Genomic DNA, 19252 nt, shown 5'->3' with positions numbered 1-19252 from the left:
TTTTATTTAGGGTTTTTTGGTTTTGTTTGAATACATTTTTACACCACATCTCTTCAGAGTTACTAGTCTGTTTGTTATACTTGTCATTTCTGTATTCAGTAGCAGTTTGTCACAGTTACACTACCTCCAAGCAACACACGGTTGAATGTAACGTAGATCCCAACTTTCTGGGGGTAGTCCTGTTCTCCTTCTCTGTCTAAAATATTTACAAAATCAATAAAAAGATATGACAAAAGAAGACAGTGACAATCTGCATTGTTTTTCCACATCTTAGCAACAGCAGAGTCAGGTGATGAGAATGGCATCCTCAAGACACACAAGCTGTCAATAGAACTATTGTAATTGTGCATAAAGGCCAGTTTGTTTGGTGATGTGTGCCACACAGCGATCAGACCTTTGATATTTCTCTGACAAGCAGCTTTTAGGCTTAAATAAATGACGAAATACATTTTATAGGCCAAAAAAAAAAATATCCTATATTTACTTAAACGGTCAACAAACGGAACTGACAATAGAGTCTGTATAGATCAAGCATCTCTCAATTTGACCACACATTTAGGCTATAGGTAGCACCAAAGTGATATCGTACTAACCTTGTATACTGGTGGATCCCATTCAAGAACCAGATGGTATTTCGGTATAGAGACATGTTATCAACTGGACAACAATCCCCCCCCCCCCAAAACAAAACAAAAAAAAAAGTACAGCAGTATCGCGCGAGGTAGGAGGGGAGGGAGCACTTGCTGCTCTCTGGCGACCCTGGGTGGGAATAGCACTTAGACTCACACCCTGACAGTCAAGCCATGCAAGTTAAAGGTTTATCAGATCAGTCACTAAAATGCCTCCTGTAGTCTAATGGCAGATCTCGATCTACGCCTGGCTGCGTGCTCCCCTGTAACACAAATCTCCTGCAGCCAATCCAGATGGTTGTGAGGTCTGATGACGCGTCGCTCCTCCGGCGGCCAGGAGGGCGGAGTTAACCAACTTTCCCTCTGAACTACACTTGACGAAGGCTAGATTATGTGTTCGGCCGGACCAGCTGATCCTTGGTGAAGGTTAAAGTGCATCTTTTCTAATCTTTTCAAGTGCGTCTGTATCTCTTGGCGTTGCGTCAAAAATGGTAAGTGTTCGGTGGTGGTTTTAACGCATGATGGGAGCTGTAAGATAGCGTCAGACTGTTCACCTGTTGCACCTGTTGTCGCTGACAGGTTGCTAAAGGTAGAAGCTGCAGCTACACACCACTCCCTTTTACACCGGGGCAGGTTTTTTTTTTTTTGTATCCAGGCCTCTTTCCAGTAGAATTTTTTTTTTTATTATTTAATTGCGAGTTTTTATTGTGCGTATTACACTTTTTGCGACAGTCGGAAGGAAAGGTGTACGTTTCCTCAACCGGTCCCAGTAAAACAGGTTTCGTCACTTTACGTCGAGTCCTTCTCTTCGGGCAGTTTAATGCTTTCCATATTCATTTGCTTAAGGGCTCACAAAAGAGGATAACACACCTGGAAATACCAGTATAAGGACTAGTTTTAGGTCAACTGTGTTCTCTAAATAATCCTGATAATGTATTGTTACTTTCCTTTCCAGTTCCTCGTTCTTTATTTTGTTTGAGACCAATTGAACTCTGAAATCACCCTGACTTATTTAATTAAAATGGCAAAAGTATAGAAAACTATTCTACGATTTCTCCAACATGTTTGTTCTTTTGAATGAAATATTAAAAAAACACGCAAATGTAATGCTGCACACGTCACCTGTGTTATATAGTACTTAACCTACTTGTAATTCAGTTTAGCCTATTGGGTATTTTTAGTATACAAGTGGTGTTTGATGGCTTTTAAGTGCACTCTTTTGATGCACAACATGGTTTAGAAATGATGGGTGGACCGGTGAGTCTGTGAGCATTGAAGAGGATTTGAAACGTAGAAAATAATTGAGAAACTTTGCTCAGCTTTCTCTTTCTTCGTCCTTTGTTGTTGCATGAAAATATTTGTCCACTCAGTTTCAAGTCAAGTTGTAATGAAGATCAAAGATGTTTCAGAGAGCTGTAAAAACTACAAAATGCGAGACCCTCAATTCTGAAAGAGGAAAAACTCGCCACAAAATAACATTTATCCTTAAAGTCTCTCAAAGATCAACAATTAGAGGAAGACTTAAAAGAAACAGCGTGGCAGGTTGTGACCGGTGGAGGTTAGGGAAAATGAATGTCTTGTTTTGAAATGGAGCCAAACCTTCCTGCTGCAGGAACAGATTCTCTAAACATCCAAAATGCATGCTGGACTCTCGTGAAAATTGGACAGGAAACTCTTAACTACCTCCTTCCTCAGTTGTTCATTGACCTTCAAAAATCTGCCTGTCAAGCCTCTTTTTTTTTTTTCTTCTGTTAAAAAGTTACTCGTTGATGAGTCATATACACAGCAGTTCACTTGTTTGATCCTTGGTGTGTGTGTGCGCGGCAGTTTCTAGTTAATGATGTCCTTTGGAATAGCTTTGTGTGGATGGGTCTCCACTGTCCACACATGCATCATGATCCCCCCCCACCCCACTGACCACGTGTTGCGCCGGTTTCATCAGATGCGCTTCCTGCTGCTCTTCAGTCGCCAGGGGAAGCTACGTCTACAGAAGTGGTTTACACCCATGTCAGAACGTGAGAAGAAAAAGATCATCAGGGACATGACCACCATGGTGTTGGCACGGCAACCACGCTCGTGTAACTTCCTCCACTGGAAAGACCTGAAGATCATTTACAAGAGGTGAGTCCTGCCCCCACATGTGGTTCAACGTGTTTGTTGAAGCTGCTTAAATTAGCTTTGGTGTTTCCCAGGTGAGTGTTCTTTTCATTGATAGTTAAGCCTATTTTATATTATTTATCCCCACAATAATACCTTATAATTATTCCTGTGTTCACTTCTCCTCAGGTATGCAAGCTTATATTTCTGCTTGGCCATAGAGAACCAGGAGAATGAGCTGTTAGCCCTGGAGGTGATTCATCGCTACGTGGAGCTACTGGACAAATACTTCGGCAATGTATTTTACTCTCTTACATTCAGTACGCCAGTGTATGATGTAAACTTTGATGGCTGCACAAATCAAGACCATTGGGCTGCGAAGCTTAGATCAAACTCCATTTTTAATCCACAAATCTATATATCGAGGTATATTTCTGCACTGTGAACGCTCTGATTTAATGCAAACCACATTAACGAACACCCTTCCTCCTCTCAGGTGTGTGAGCTGGACATTATCTTTAACTTTGAGAAGGCCTATTTTATCCTGGATGAGTTTCTGATGGGAGGGGAGATACAAGAAACCTCCAAACAGATTGTGAATCGCTCCATCGACGCCTCAGACATGCTCCAAGAGGTGAGACGCACTGGCACACGCACGCACACACGCACACACACACACACACACACACACACACACACACACGCATTTACATCAAAACACAAAGCATAGCTTGCCTGTGTGGTGTGAGCGTGTAACATCTGTTGCATGCCTCGGTGTACTTAAAGCAATAGTGACGTGTTTTCAAATGTAGTTCAGAGTGTTTTTTCTTTGTTTTTGAAATCATGGCTGTGGGGTATTTTTGAAAGGTCCAGATGCCTGAAATGTGCCTGTTGTGGGAGCTTTAAGTGTATTTGAGTGTAAACTCCTTGGTGCCATGTAATGAGTTTGATTAACAGTGATGCTGCTGAGTCCCTGGTGTGTCTCCTTCTTCTTCCTCATAGGGCATGTGGATATTAGCTGTCGCTCCTCTTTTTTTTTCTTTCTTTTTTTTTTTTATAGATTTGTGTTTGTGCTGCTGTTCTTCCCTTAATCTTCCTCTCTGTCCCTCTGCCAGTGTTATTGCGAGTCAGAGACAAATCTTGCGTTAACACGGTGTACATTTTTAGTGTTTGTCTGATGCTTCCGGCTCTCCCTGTAGGCTCGTGGCTCTGTGTGGTAGATTTGAACTGGGTGTGTTGCTCTGCGCTTCTGAGTGGGGCTGACTTAACACTTTTAATCTAGTGTTGGATTATGTGCAGTGTAGCCTCGCATTCATTGTGACTATTATCGCTTCAGGATGACAGCAGTGAGTGGTATGAGGTGGAGCTGTTTGGATGACCTTGAATATGGACAGAAAGGTTAGATGTTCTGCTTGTGTTAGTTACTTGATGTGTGTTGGTGTACTCAGCACTTAATACCAGGTGATGTGTAGACGTGTGCCTGTGAAATAGTAATTGTATTATAATGCTATTTTTCTTGTTGTGCCTTTTCCTATAGACCATGGAGGAGTATATGAGCAAACCTGCATTTTAATGCAAGAAGGGGAAAAAAAAAAAAAAAGGACACGAACTAACACAGCGGGAAGGAAAACAGGAGCCACATGTACTGTAAATGAGTCAAAGAAGTTTCTAAGGATAGACAAAGGATTTACTTTCATTCTATTGAACATTTTTCAAAGGAGGAAAACAGCATGCTGAATGACTGCTCACCATCTGCCTGAAGCATGGCTCCGTCTAGCTCCACTTTAGTATCATTTTTGTTCACGGTCATGCAGGGGAGGGGTGGCCGTTATTAACTTTAAATTAAGTAGTAATAGGAGGAGGGTATGGAAATCATAACAATGAAGGGATTTTAGATTTATTAAAAAATTGTTTGCATTTACATTTAAATCATGTATTAATACACTGGAATTAAATTATGTCAGTCTAAAAAAGTTTTTTGGGAAAATGTATGTAACTCTAGTCAATATTACAAGAAACTGGTTTCAGTTTGATGGACCTCATATTACTGTGGAGTGACAATGCTTTGCCTTCATACCATTAAATAATTCTGAGTCTGAAACTGATCATGCTAAATTTCTTACCGTTTTTAATCTGTAACTCATGTGTGGGACTATCAGGCTTCAAAAGGAGCAGTTGCTTGCGTGGGTGTGAGTCAGTCAATTTTTATATACATATATATATATATACATATATATATATATAATGTGTAATTTATGATGTTATGATTAAAATGTTTATTTTGATAAACAGTCTGCTTTGAGGATTCATTTTCACCATAACTATTTTATCTGAAGGATTCATTTGATTTCAGAGAAAATATCCAAACTCTTAACAATTTAGGGATTAGCTTGGGAAAAACAAACAAACAAAGAAAACCTGTCATAATTTTAATCTTCAAAACTATTTCCTTTTTGTTAAACCCTGGCTCCCTATTAAGCCATTTTTAATAAAGCAACACAACTCAGAAAGAAGAAAAATAATACCGCTGATGCTTTATTCATCTGTGATTGATCACACATTGTTTAACATGTACAAAATGGTTTAAAAATGAGCATACATAGCACAACCACTGGTAGGCCAACAATACAGAGCTTCGCAGTATGAAAGGGTTGGAAGGCAGGCGACGGTCTGATATTTAGACTTGGAAATAATTATCCATAATAATAACATTAAATCCACTAACCCTGAATATATCACGAGTCACAACAACACTCGTTCTCAGCCCGGCACGCTGCCCTAATGAAAAATCCCGATATTATATTCCCTATAGCACTCCCATCATTACACTGTGTGTGTCTCCAAAGGCCCAGTCAGCATTAATTTACATGTATATTCACATATGTAATTGAATAGTTTGACATAGAGGAAAAATAAGCATTTTTACCATTACTCAGTTGATTATAGTTGAAAATAGAGGGTCGTTTTAATGCTGTTTACAGACACAATTCATGTAAACAAATTTTCAACACCATCACAAAACTTATCAACAAATCGGATTGGACTGTAATTTGATTAGAGTATTGATGTGGCTAACTGGCAGTCTGAGAGTGACAAGTTCACATCCAATCAAAATAATTTGAGGATGGCTTTTGCCTCACGGATTGCACCTTTAATCTCGTGTTCTTGCAGCAAGTAGGGACTGGTATTTTTTTTAATTTTTTTTATTTTTTTTTAATTTTTTTTTTTTTTAATTATATTTGACTTGTAAGATTGCTATAGTTCATTTCTGTCAGGTTGATATTACCAGCTATAGTTCATATAATAGAAATTTGTAAACTAGATCACGTCCACCAAACTTTATTTTTGAGACAGTATAAATACTATATTCATAATTTCGTGCGTTTTGCAGCAGATCAGGCTACATCCCGGCCACTATTTTTTCACGGTGCTCCATCTCGTCTTCGTTCAAGGTTTGTGGAGCAGAGGTCTTGGCCGTTATCGCCTCATTCCCCTGCATCTCTGTGGGCTTTACTTTCTCCTCTGTGGCCACCTCGGTTTCCCTCTTGGCCACGGACCTTTTCTCGGTGTCGGCCTGCCCCAGGTAGTCCTTCATGGCGCGCTCGTACAGCTCGTAGGGGAACTGTCCCTTCAGCTGCGCCTGGGTGTCGCGCTTGGTGATGGTGTTGGGGTACTCTGTGAGGATTTTTGCCGCCAGGTAGGTCGTCACCTCGTCTTCCACGTCGCCATCATCGTCGTCATCGTCAGCACCGTCAGCTTGACGTTTCAGGGGCATCTTGTTGAGCTCGGATAGAAACAGGTTCTCCCTGCGTCCGGAGGAAGACGGGATTTTAATTGGACCCGAATTCGCAGCAGGTTTGGACGCCGCTGGGATTCTGTCTGTGGACTGAGAGGCCTTCATGGGTCTCTGCACCACGGGATACTCGTTACTGATAGTCTCCACCCCGATGATGTCTAAGAAGTCCTCTCTGTCCATGTCTTCAGGGGCGGGCTTGCTCTTCACCGGTAGTTTGCGGCTGAAGTACCTGATCTTGGGGGTTTGGCCGGTCGTGTATCGAGATGAGGCTTGGGGTTCGCGGTGGAGCTTTCTGAGCTCCTCCGTCAGCAGCATATCGATAAGGTCCTGTGGAGGGACGTGGAGCTTCAGAGAGAGCTCCAGCAACTCCTTCACTGTCCGGGGATCCACGATTGAGGGTCGGATCAGTCTCTTTCTCTGCTCACCGGTCTTATCCCTCTTCTGAGTCTGGTCGCTCATCTCCAGGACCTTCAACAGGTAGTAATCGACCAGCTTGGTGTCATCATTCCCTTCCTCTTGGTTCTGGCTGGCCCGGCGTTGCATCTCCTCCCTCTCTGGTTCCTCCTGGTCACTGAGCGCCCTTTCCATTTCCTCGTGGCTCCTGTTGACCATCTCCTCCGTCTCCTCCCTCTCCTCCACGGGAACCCACTCCTCTCCTCCGGCCACATCCTCGTACGCCGGATTCCTCAGGCTCAGCCCGTCCTCCTCTACGTCATCGTCATCCCCGAACACGTCCCTCTTCTGGCCAGCGACTGTGGGCATCCTCCCGAGCTCTTCAAAGATGGAGCGTAAATTGGCGAGGCTCTGGGGTGTGTACTGCTCGTCCAGGTCCTCTGTGGCCCGCTTCGAGGCGTCTGTATTTTCCTCGTCCTCAAACATCAACGGGTATTTCTTATGCGGTCTGGGGAAATTGCCGTAGTCTCCCGGCGCGCTCTCGGGGATTTCAGTGTCTTTGGTGCGATGCCTGTGCGTGCGGCGGTCGTTTCTGGGCGCCGATGCGGGACTCAGCTTTGCTTCTTTCCCGGCCTGGTCCTGGAGAGACTTGAGCAGAGCTTTCATCAGGTGCTCTGCGGTAATGTCCTGCCTCTGCATGCCAGGGGCAGGCTGTCGCTCCCCGGGACCCTCATCCTGCTGCGAGGCGAGCTGAAGCAGGACCCTGAACTTGTCCACTTCGTCGTAATCCACGGGTTCAGCTCGGCCCCCGTTTCGCTGCTTCAGGTTCTCAATGTACTCCAGGGCTTTGATCATATCGGAGCTGGGGGGGTAGGCAGCCGGCTGCCCCTCACTCTCCCCGCCTCGGAGCCTGTAGTGGCGGGGTAGAGACGCAGTCTGCACGGCGCATCCACGGAGGAGGAAGGCAAGCAGGACTACGGCTCCCCCCGCGGGCAACTTGTGGTGGAAATGCAGCATTATAGGAATTTATTACCTGTACAACAAGAGAGTGTGGAATTTTAGTGAAGCAGAAAAGAGAAAAAAAAGAGAATATCAAGAATTTTTATGGCTGAAAAACGGACGAAAGCCACGAGCTGGAGCTGGAACGGGAGCTGGAGCGAGTCTGTTTTGATCCGGGATTTTGTGCCTATCAGGGAGTTACGCTCCGCAAATTGAATGATATGAAGCCGTGCGTGAGGAGATGTATTCACATCACTGGGTGAGTCACTCCCCGCGTTGTTATGGGCAACCTCAACATCCGATTCCCTCTTGGCAACATAGACCTTAATTAAAAAACGTTTTCTTCCTCGTTATTTCGCTATAGCAACAATTCATCACAATCACAGATGGGTGTGTTTCATCACACATTTTTAAAGCCACATTTTAACACAGAGTATCGTGATCTGTGGTTAGACGTGGAAAAAAAATACATACTGCCTTCCAGTCTAATACATTTAAATTTGAAGTAATAAAAACAATTTAAAAAAAAAAGCCCATCAAAACCTATAAAAAGAAATACGGGTTTTACCTTTGGCGATAAAGCTCAGACAGCAGTAAAGGTGTATGGCATCTCCTCAGGAGCGGAGCTGTTCTCTTCTGTTTTCAGCACTTGGACAGCTCCCCTCGTTATATGAGGCGACACCTGACCACTGCGTCATCACACAACACACGTAATAGCCGGTCCCGAATAATCCATATAAATGATTCAGGTTTATGATATGGCATACTAAAGAGTTTGCCGCGGTAAAAATAGACTTCTGTGCTGTCTGTTTCACCGCTCCGTAGAAGCAATTGACTGGAGAGATCTTTAAAAGTCTGCTGCTGCGTGTCTCACAGAAAGTGCTTTATTTGTGTGAATATTCAGTCATTAAAAGGGATTTAAAATGTTTATCTTCAAAATTATAGTTTAGATCCGAGGAAAGATAGCCTATTCAAATGTTCCTTTTCAGCTTATGTTAAAAAAACCCACACAACTTGAAAAAACAACTCTTAGGCACCAGTTTAATGAGACTGTGTCATCATAAAAAAAATATAAAGCCAAAGTAGGCTATAGCTACTTAAAAAAAAATGCATTTCCTTTTGCTCCGATTTGTCATGAAAAGCACTTTTAGTCAGTAAAACAACATGCAGATTTGACCATCACTGCCACCCTCCGTCGTGGCAAATGAAGAGTTAAACCCTCTAGCGATGACTCACAGGCTAAAACCACCGCGGAGTTGCTGTCGCAGTTCAGCAGCTCTCTTCCTCTCTCCCTCTGTCTACCGTCTCTCTCCGCTGGCAGAGATGGTGATAAACACCCTCCTGTCGGCTGTGGGCCAAAGATCCGGCATTCCGCAGGTCAACAAGATAAAGGGGCCACAGAGCAAGCAACCTGCCGATAAAAAGGTCATGGATGGGCGGTGACAAAAGTTGATGGTGAGATCAAAAGCCCTACTAAACACTTTGGCATTTCATTCGCATAATAACGTCTGTGGTACTCGTCAAAAACTGGCATCATAATTACCATCATACAGTAGACCTAAGGTGTTGTGGTTCAGAAAAAAAAATGATGCCACATTGTTCACCTATTTCAAACTGAGATTTTTTTTTTTTTTCCAAAATCGAGCTAAAATGCTCAATCAGCTACTGTTTCATTTTTTTTTTTTAATAAGAAAAAGTCGAAATTATTTTTAGCTCCAAGATGAAGCTGAACTCGCCTACTAAACTGTCGCCAAATATTTAAGCCCTTTGATATATTTAATTGAATTTATATTCACATTTCCAATATGTGCTCGTGTTTTATGTGTTCCCTGTTTAAGTCCTCGTTGGTGTCCCCCTTCAAGCCCAGTCCAAAACATTAAGTGGATGCTATTATCCCTCCCCGGTGTTCCAGCAAGATCTCAAGTCTCCTTTAGAGCCTCTAAGTGATTCTAACTATCAGCTCAATGTCCTCTGACACCCCACACACATGCAGTAAGTGCTCCTTCATTTTAGTCCTCCTCTGCCTGCCTGCCTCCTCTTTCTTTGCACATCTAATTACATTCAGTGTGCTCCTAATTTATTCCATGTTTTGTTTCTTTCATGTCTATTAAACTGTTAAAAGGGAGAAAGAAAAAAAAAGTGTTCATTTAATCTTTTCACTTCCTCATTGACGAGCACACAGCGTGCGATCGTCGCAGAGGGAGACAAAGCTGTAGGTGCTTTATTTTATTTTTTTAACTTGAATGTGCCATCAGCCGCCTGCCCTCTGAGGCCGAGGAGCTGCAGAAGGCCTCCTGATGTTAAAAAAAACACATCCATCTCTCCTCTGCTTCTGCTGTGTGTGTGTGTGTGTGTGTGTGTGTGTGTGTGTGTGTGTGTGTGTGTGTGTGTGTGTGTGTGTGTGTGCGCGTGTGCGTGCGCGCTGGCTTTGTTTAAGTTCATCTCGATCTGTGTATGTTGTGTGTGTGTGGGTGGGTAGAAAAGAGAGGGAGCAGAGGGAGGAAGATCACTGAAAGTGATAAAGGGAGAGAGAGGGAGGGAGGGAGGGAGGGGCGTGGTGTTGTTTGTGTGTTGTATAATCCCTCAGCATCACTCCTCTGACATCACGTCTCTCCATTCAGAAGCAGCCTTCGCCCAGCCCAGAGGGACAGAAGCAACTCCTGAGCTCACAACGGGCCGCTAGCTCGCCGTTGCACTGGTCATTGAAAGGTTACACTCTCTGGTGGTCTCATTAAGAAACAGATAATGGAGTGTGCTCATTAGTCTCCTATCAATTTCACTGAAAATGAACAAGCACAAGACTTTATGAAGATGAATGCAAATGTCGTGCGCGTTTATTGGCCGTGGAAAATGTCTGACTTGAAAGTGACACGGCAAATGAGAGCTGTGGCACGTTGGTTTAGAAGGGAATATTTCCCCAGCTCAAGAGCCCTTTAATCTTTGGGTTGTGTCCATATGTACCTCTGGATCAATCGGGCTGAAAGCTGTTATATATCTGGTGAGATATCATACATGTGATAGACTGTACGTGTGTGTGTGTGTGTGTGTGTGTGTGTGTGTGTGTGTGTGTGTGTGTGTGTGTGTGTGTGTGTGTGTGTGTGTGTGTGTGTGTGTGTGTGTGTGTGTGTTAATCTGCTGTTATTTAAAGTTGTATCAACCCCCCACTATGACGGGTGATGGATCAGAGGTTTCTCAAATCAAATCCCAGCAGGCTCTTGGTGGTAAACGATTCACTGACTGAATCTCTAATTCCTCTCCGGGGCCCGTGATGTGTTGTCTGTGTTCATTGTTCCCGCAGAGACAAGTCATATCAGACATGGAAAACAAAAGAAACGTTTCCAGCGATTGTTCGTTACTATTTATCAATGAGGATGACAGCAGGGAAGAGGGAACATTATAGTAATAAAATAAGGAGTCCACTCAGTCGCTCCGGATGTCTTTGTTTCCTGCACCGTCTTGGGGCTCTCATGATGAGGCTGTCATTGATTAAGGCTATCAAAGTTTCTATGATTTGACAAATTGAGATGTTTTTTCTGCAAAGCGTACTGCCAAGACTTCCTCCAGCCTTGGGCAACAAGGACCACAGAGTAGGAGTTTGAGCCCAAACTCATCTCAATTTATAATGTTGCGCCTCATTCACGAGTCTTGTCGTGTTTCTTAGCTCTGTAACTGTTCTCTGCAACAGACGTAAACCCTAAAAGACAAAAATAAGTATGCAGTAAGTCCCTCCCCCACCCCCTCTTTTTTTTTTATTTTTTTCCCCCTTGTTTCCTGAGACTCCTGAAGCAACCACAGTATGATGTACAATATATTTTCTCATTTACAAAGTAGAATTGAATCATGTATATTTACAGAGGGACGTGTGACAAGTAAATAATTTGACTGGGACTTAAAACAAATGCATTCAGTAAAATGAAGGAAATTTAATAAACTGAAGTTAAAGGGAAAGGCTTGACAAAATCAAATCTACAGCTTTGAAAGCAATCAGATATATAACATTTTCTGAATTAAATTATTCTCCACTGAATAAAAACAAAGTATACATAATATGTACTGCCTTTTAAGAGTTTTTAATGATCCAAGTCAGGTTGAATGTTTTTTTTTTCTGCGGTTACGGATTTGGATAAATATTTCTAATGTTGTAACCTGTGTCAGCCTAATTTCTGCCCTGCATGTGTTGCTCCTTTTTCTTGCAGGAATGAATTTGCAGAATTTACACACTCTTAGTTGATAAACAACTTAATGTATAATCAGCCAGGTCCAAATATGTATCTCAGTTTTGCTTTCACTCTCTCTCCCTCTACCTCATAAATCATTTGTATATGTTCTTCTCTTTGATCACTGATCAATAATACAGTATTCACCACCATCTACAGTCTGCCTCTTCTTCCGTCTGAACCAGCAGCACTCGATTGGTATACAGCTGCTGTTTACCCACACGTCAATCAAACCTGTGTGTGTGTGTGTGTGTGTGTGGGGGGGGGGGGGGTGATATCAGCCTCACATTGGTTCGCGTGCGTCACAGTGCTACAACAGCACACACCCATACATTCACACATTCACATGCACGCTCACACAGCCAACAGCCAAACACACACACACACACACACACACACACACACACACACACACACACACACACACACACACACACACACACACACACACACACACACTCTCTCTCTCTCTCTCTCTCTCTCTCTCTCTCTCTCTCTCTCACACAAGGCTGCATCTCAAGGCTGTTTGCTGTGTGTTCTTGCTTTTATGTTTGAAAAGCAGCTCAAGGATCCATGATTCAACCCAGAGTTGCATGATGTCAGAGACTTGCGAACATTTAATCGTCCCGACCTTGGATTTCTTGACGAATGGCTCCGCATTCAAACATAATGCTGTGTTACATAAACTTGTGAATAAAAATAAAAATAAAGAAAATTAAAGATAGTCACCTGTGAAAGATAGAAGTGATAGATGTGGTCACCCCCTGCTCCTTCCGCCTCCTCCTCCTTCTTTGTTTGTTTTCATCCTCCTCACCTCTTCACCCCCCATCGCCACATCATGTGGTGGGAGAGCACACAGAAAGGCACGCCCATTGTCATGCATGGCTCACCTTTTTCTACTGCCGTCTCCATGGTGACACCGCCTCACAGCCTTTCATCTCCTTTCACCTTCATCTCTTCCCACAGGTTCCTTCTCTCCTTCATTAGATGCTCGGTTTCTTAAACTGGCCATTTTTCTTCACAGCTACCAGTCATTACTTTTTATTTTTTTATTATTTTATTTTTTTAGCCTATGTTGTACCCATCCGGCTCATCCCTCCCCTTGTTCCAATTACTGCAAGTAAAGCAAGGTCCTTGTCTTCAGGAGGCAGGTGGTTTGAGGAACAGAGATGATGGTGATTAGAGCCACAATATGTTGTATGAGCCACTAATGCAGGGGAGCAGAAATAAGGAGTGGGGAAATGTGCTGTCTGAGCAGCACAGGAAGGGGAAAAGAAGACTGAGGCAGAGTATGAAACCAAAGAGATTCTATACAGGCTGAGCCTTTTTTTTTTTTTTTTTTTTTTCAAAAGGGCACATGTCCAAGTAATGCCAGAGGACTGCAGCTGAAGATCTGTAGGAGTGGACTCAATATCTGCATTAATGAAACCGGGTTCAAAAGCCAAGCCTCCATTCCTCTTTTACGAATGGCCATCTTTCGTTTTCTTCCATAAAAGGACATTTGGGGAAATGTGCTTATTGATTTTGTTGCCGAGTTACATGAGAATATTGATACCACTTTCATTTTTGAGACTGAGATTGCCAAATTGTTGCCAAGGCGAGGCAAGTCTATTTGTATAGCACATTTCAACAACAAGGCAATTCAAAGTGCTTTACATTAAAACATCAAAAGCATCAAAACATCAAGCAAAAGAGGCACACCATCAAAACTATTAAAAAAGTGTGATTAAAACAATAAAATAAAGACGCTTCAGTGCGGTGCAAGAAATTAATCAATATCCTCAAATTTGGTTCAATGAAAGGCCGTAGCAAACAGAAGTCTTCAAGTTCGATTTAATGGTGCTGAGAGTTGCTGCAATGTAAAAACTATTCCCATAAATCTTGCATATTACAGATTATTCTGAGCCTTCATCAGCTCTACAATCAGCTGTTCAAGGACGGGATAGATTGCCCTTGAACCCCCCAGTCCACAACACGAACACAGCGCTTTCTAACTTGTTTTAAAGCTCCACTCCTGAGCTCATTTTTACATTCTGACAAAGTCTCTATTTTAGTCACATCTTCCTGCCTGTCTTCTTATTCTCTTTCATCACGTCAGCAACCATTCCCCAATATGCTGCACTATTTTTTTCGGTCTCTCCTTAACTTCAGCTCTTCCCCCAAACTGCCTCCCACTTACCTGTCAAACCTCCATTTTCCTCCTTTCTCTCATTATTATTGTTATCTTTCATCCCTAGGTGTTTTTTTTTTATCGTTTTATTTTACTCCGTATATATTAATGACTGAGTGTTCACCATCTTGTTCTGAATCATCGCTTCTCAACGAACTGACGGTGTGTGTGTGTGTGTGTGTGTGTGTGTGTGTGTGTGTGTGTGTGTGTGTGTGTGTGTGTGTGTAGTTGTTGTTATCTCCTTTTCTCCTTGTGCATGTGTACACGAGCACACGTGCGCGCATTATGCTAATATCCTCATAAGGGATGCAGGGTGACGCACTGGTTGACGTCACCAGAGGCCGTGGCAGGATGTGTTTATTGATAAAGAAATCCTGTCAGTGAATACTGAACATACCACCAGCTGTAATACCCACAGCAAAGAGTATATAAAAATGATCAGAATTAAATGGGTGGGTTGTAAAGCTTCAAATAGCATCTCTAAATTAGATTTAGGTATTTTTGCCTCTCTAATTGGTTGTGCCTGTTAACAGTGTTATGTGTTGAGATTGCTTGAGACATAGAGTCCAAGCAACAGCAGTGATTTTTATGTTCATTAGCGTGTGCCACCTTTTCATGTCTTCTGCAGTCTGTCTTGAGTGTGTGGCTGCACGGAGGCGTGTGTTTTTTTTTTTTTTTTTTTAAACAAATGGATGTTGCTGGTCATCATAAATATGTCAGTGTATCCAGCACCCATTATGTCGGTTCCTCCTGCGCCACATGCAGCCTAACGTATGTCGCCCCTGCAGCGTGGCATGCCCAACAAGATTGTTTTTTTTTTTTTTCTTTTTCTACTTGAGAATTTTAAATATGCTTTCTATTTTCGTCTCCTTTTCTTCACAGTTCATCCTCTCATCCTTCCAGTTAGTTCGGTGTCGTTCATCATCCACCCTTCCACCACTCCCTCCTTTCTTCCTCTGCTTTGCTCCTCCCAACATCCACTCTCTTTCATCTCCCCCCCCCCCCCCCCCTTTTCTCTTTCCTTCACGGGAGCTCCATCTCTGCGGTCTCCGTCTCTTCCCTCCACCACTCCCTGTCGGCGGTGCGATGATGGCGTCCTGGCCGCCTCCCAAACTGCTTGCCCCCTACGCTCCTTCCTCCACCCCCTCACGATGCTATAAATACCCAGCATCGGTGAGTCATCGCCCAGACGTATCGGTTGCCTCTTCCTCTTCCTCTGCCTCGCCACACACACACACACACACACACACACACACACACACACACACACACACACACACACACACACACACACACACACACACACACACACACACACACACACACACACACTCAATGTCTCTTTGCCTTGCTTCTCTGTGCCCAGTCTCATTACCAGACCTCATAACGTTTTCCCACCTCCAATTTTGGCCAGAGCCTGGCATGGCGCAGCCAGCGTTACCAAGCGCAAAGCCAAAGGTCAGCTTGACGCATTGCAACCCTAAAAAACAAAATCAGCGGGAGTGCGCACACAGTCACCCAAAAAACATCACCGCCATTAACTTTCTAATTAGGAAATGCTACTTTTCTTAATTGACCGCTGAGTAGCTTCAAAGTCAGATGAAAGATGTTTCCTCTTTAATAACGTTGAATAAAAACATGTATTTTATGTTTGTTCCAGACTTACTGCTGACATACCACAGTAAATAGCGGAATACTGAAATTCAATATGAGGTTACATTAGTGCATCAAATGAAAGCAAATTACTCTATTTCAGCACATGTTTGGATGTGTTTGGAAGCCCGTTTATAAGTGTTTTACCTACGAGGATCTAAAGGTTGAACTTGAAACACATTCATGGCCTTTTTTTTTTTTTTTTTAAAGCAAAGAGCAGCCCATCTTTCCCTCTGCTGCCCTTCATTTCTCTCTCTCTCTCTACTGCACCACATGTGTCTGCATCATTTCAAAAGTCCAGCACAGTAAGTCCCCATCCTCGCTGCACCATCTTCCAGCCTCACATGTCATTATGTCCCCCCCCCCCCCTTTTTTTTTCATTTTTTTTTTCAGACACCACCCACCTCTCCAGAGTTATGAGGCACCTAAAGTTCAGCTCTGCTCATTCTTGGGTGAACGCCAATATGGCTTATTGGCTCTCACTGGAGTGTGCAGCATACAGCACGGATATAGATAAAAGTTTTTGCGCACTTGTGAGTCATACGTAGACAGGAAGAGGGAGCCAAGCACAAGGAGCTGGGGAGAGAGAGAGAGACAGAGAGAGACACAAAGAGAGAGAGAGAGAGAGAGAGAGAGAGTATAGGTGAAAGAGAAAAAAGTTGGAATAAAGTATCAGAGAGCAAAGAGGAGACAAAGAAACACACATACATACAAGCACAACCCACATTCATACAATATGGAAGATGTCCTTCAGTTTTCTGCTGCTGTGCTGTTGTTGTTGTCTTTGTGGTACAGCCACTCTTCACTCTGTGTGTGTGCGTGTGTGTGGGTGGGGGGGGGGGGGGGGCGTGCGTGCGTGCGTCAGAATCAGTGGGCTAATGAAGGGAGCTTTATGCCTCTGACTCACTCACTCCTCCCATAGGGCTAGATGGAGGGAACCGAGAGGAGAGGAGGGGCAAACAAGAAAAATGAAATGAAATGCTGAAAGACAGAACTGTTCTCGAACACATTAAAGGCTCACTTCTGAATGATTAGATTTTTTTTATTTTTTTTTAAGGTGTACACTGTAATGTGCATAATATTGCAAACTTTGCTTGCACAGTCTCACTTCCATGAATTGTATTTTCTTTGTATTTGTTTTACCTGCATTTAACTAACCCCACCTTTTACAGTCTAATTCCTCAGAGCTGGAGGTGTGTTAGCACAGAGCAAATGAATGAAGTGGAAACACACTAGTTGCAGGGTTACATTGTTTACTGCTGATTGCCTGAAACAATTAGTTAATTGAGAAGATGATCAGAATTTGTTGGATTTTGGAGAATTGGTTGGACATAATGAAAGTATGTCAGCTTGGCCCAGGGAAAGAGGTATTTTCAATGTCTTCTGACATTTTATAGAGTATAATCAACAAAATAGTTGCAAGATGAATCAATACAAACTGGTTAATTGTACTCCTAATGCTCATAATTGGCCTAAAAATGTTGGATCCAGGCTTTCTCACAGAGCACTAGGTGTACGTGTAAGGAGCAGGAGTACATGTATCTCGAAAAATCCTTTGTTTACTAGCTTTGAAATGCATGTTCTGTTTGCATCGCAGCCTTTCACAAACCATATTCTCTCAAGCACACACACGTACAGACATACTGGCCTTCGTTGCCATAGAAACTCTGGTTTCAGGATGATTCCAATCAAGCTGATGATTATCAGTAACATGCAATGCCTCAGTCTTCAACACACACTTGCACACGACTAAAACACACAAGACCAGCAGTAATTACAACACAAACTTGTTTATTTCATTACATTATTTTCAAGGCCAAATCACAAATAAATAAGGAAGGAGACATTTGCAGTAGCTCAGCTTGCAGGGCCACTTAACCACACAAAAACAAGGAGACCCCCCCTCCCCCCCCAAAAAAAACTGGTCAATAACAAAGATTATTAAATATATTCACAGGAACCTTTACACCTGTACAGTTCTTGGTAGTTTTTAATGAACTTTGATCATTGAGCCGCTCCCTCTCAACCTATTTACAAAGCAGGTGAAGATGGCACGAGCAGTGAAGCTCATCTGCGCACCATCCCACTGTCTCCACCTCGTCGTTAGCTCGGATGAATGCTGTTAGTGGGACACGACACGTGCGCTGTCGACTAAACGCGGAGAGTGCTTCACATTCTTAAGACCCCTGAAGACAGCTCATGTGTATCGGAAGGCAACTAGCCGCCTCTAGCCAGGCAGAGAAAAAGCATCAAACAGCACAGTAAGCTACTGACTTTTAGCTTAAATGTCAGGAGAGAGATTTGGGTTTTCCTGCCGTCAGGGGAGTATGGTCAAACAACAGTTCTGTACTGAGCTAATAAACATCTAATAGAAGGAGACGCCGTTGGAGTACCTAACTGTACCTTTATTATTACTGCTATGTGTCTTCAGTACAAGCAAAGCGGGGTTCGCATTCAGAAAAGGCGGCTGCGAGATAGGACCACTGACCTGTTTAAGCTTCAATCCATAAACCTAAAGAGAAGAAAGAAATACTGAAGTGAGAAAGTCACTCAGCCTCTGATGCCGTAAGGAGACTATCACCACCAGTCTGAAAACTTAAGTTATTAATGCGTTTGACACGAGCTCAAATAAATGTCAGGTGACAGAAACCTGTAGGACTGTAGAACCTTTTATATACATTGCGCATATAGTACAGTATCATACATACAGTCTGGAGATACAGAAATGTTACTTGTACTCTGTGAAGTGAACTGAGCTTATACTTGTCATAAAATCATGGCGTGTTTTCATAAAGGAATTCTTCAGTTGTTCCAATGTAGTTCAATTCTCTCATTCAGGTGCTTTGGTACACTTGCACACTTTTCATCATGCAATTTCTACAATGCCAAATATTACATTTTCACTTTACAGCCTTATTAAAAAGGAACATGGCATTTTCAGCACAGTATGTTCAGAATGGGCTACATCTACACTTCCCTATCAGTGTCTCTCTACCATCTTTATTCCTATATGTTGTTTCCTACAGGCCGTCCGTTATGCAGAGGTGGAGGCCTAAACCACGGAGAGGTTATTAATGTCTGTGCATTTTTTTTTTTTTTTTTTAATATCCTTATTACATACTTTAGTTTAAAATTTGAGTATAAATATTGCACATTCATTTTGTATTTCATATTTATAAGTAAAAAAAAAAAAAATTGAGCTAAACGTAATAGTAGCTAGATCTATGATAGAAAGGATAACATGTACAGTTGCACCAAAAAGTAACGTGGACAGCAATCAATGACCGGCTAACTAATG

At 42.8% G+C, this 19252-nt stretch overlaps 2 protein-coding genes across 4 annotated transcripts; one reads left to right on the top strand and one right to left on the bottom strand.

Annotated features, from left to right (window-relative positions):
- Positions 1-736: 736 nt before the first annotated feature.
- Positions 737-5007, top strand: LOC138614701 (AP-1 complex subunit sigma-3-like). 3 transcript variants are annotated; one of them, XM_069688266.1, is made up of 6 exons: positions 737-1120; positions 2572-2750; positions 2916-3024; positions 3223-3360; positions 4063-4124; positions 4264-5007. In XM_069688266.1, exons 1-5 carry the CDS (start codon positions 1118-1120, stop codon positions 4102-4104), a joined length of 471 nt encoding a protein of 156 aa, XP_069544367.1. In that variant the 5' UTR covers positions 737-1117; the 3' UTR covers positions 4105-4124; positions 4264-5007. The 3 variants fall into 3 exon arrangements, with proteins under 3 accessions (XP_069544367.1, XP_069544369.1, XP_069544368.1); XM_069688268.1 differs by having other exon boundaries at positions 739-1120; positions 2595-2750; positions 4264-5006; XM_069688267.1 differs by lacking the exon at positions 4063-4124 and having other exon boundaries at positions 750-1120; positions 4264-5003.
- A 229-nt stretch (positions 5008-5236) lies between these two features.
- On the bottom strand, positions 5237-8568 carry LOC138614699 (secretogranin-2b-like). Its single transcript, XM_069688263.1, has 2 exons — positions 8483-8568; positions 5237-7948 (listed from the first exon to the last, which is right to left on the bottom strand). The coding sequence occupies exon 2, from the start codon at positions 7930-7932 to the stop codon at positions 6127-6129; it is 1806 nt and encodes a 601-aa protein (XP_069544364.1). The 5' UTR covers positions 7933-7948; positions 8483-8568; the 3' UTR covers positions 5237-6126.
- Positions 8569-19252: the final 10684 nt, after the last annotated feature.

Source organism: Brachyistius frenatus, unplaced genomic scaffold (genome assembly GCF_029030835.1).
Source record: "Brachyistius frenatus isolate BFR_SWC_R1_liver_20210118 unplaced genomic scaffold, ASM2903083v1 Contig_552, whole genome shotgun sequence".
NCBI classification, from domain to species: domain Eukaryota; kingdom Metazoa; phylum Chordata; class Actinopteri; family Embiotocidae; genus Brachyistius; species Brachyistius frenatus.
This window is presented reverse-complemented; position numbering and strand designations above follow the sequence as displayed.

Coding starts and splice junctions, on each gene's coding strand:
- LOC138614701 (XM_069688266.1), top strand. Junction 2,751..2,915: donor CTGAAGATCATTTACAAGAG/GTGAGTCCTGCC, acceptor ACTTCTCCTCAG/GTATGCAAGCTTATATTTCT. Junction 3,361..4,062: donor CCTCAGACATGCTCCAAGAG/GTGAGACGCACT, acceptor TTATCGCTTCAG/GATGACAGCAGTGAGTGGTA.
- LOC138614699 (XM_069688263.1), bottom strand. CDS start 7,932: ATGCTGCATTTCCACCACAAGTTGCCCGCGGGGGGAGCCGTAGTCCTG.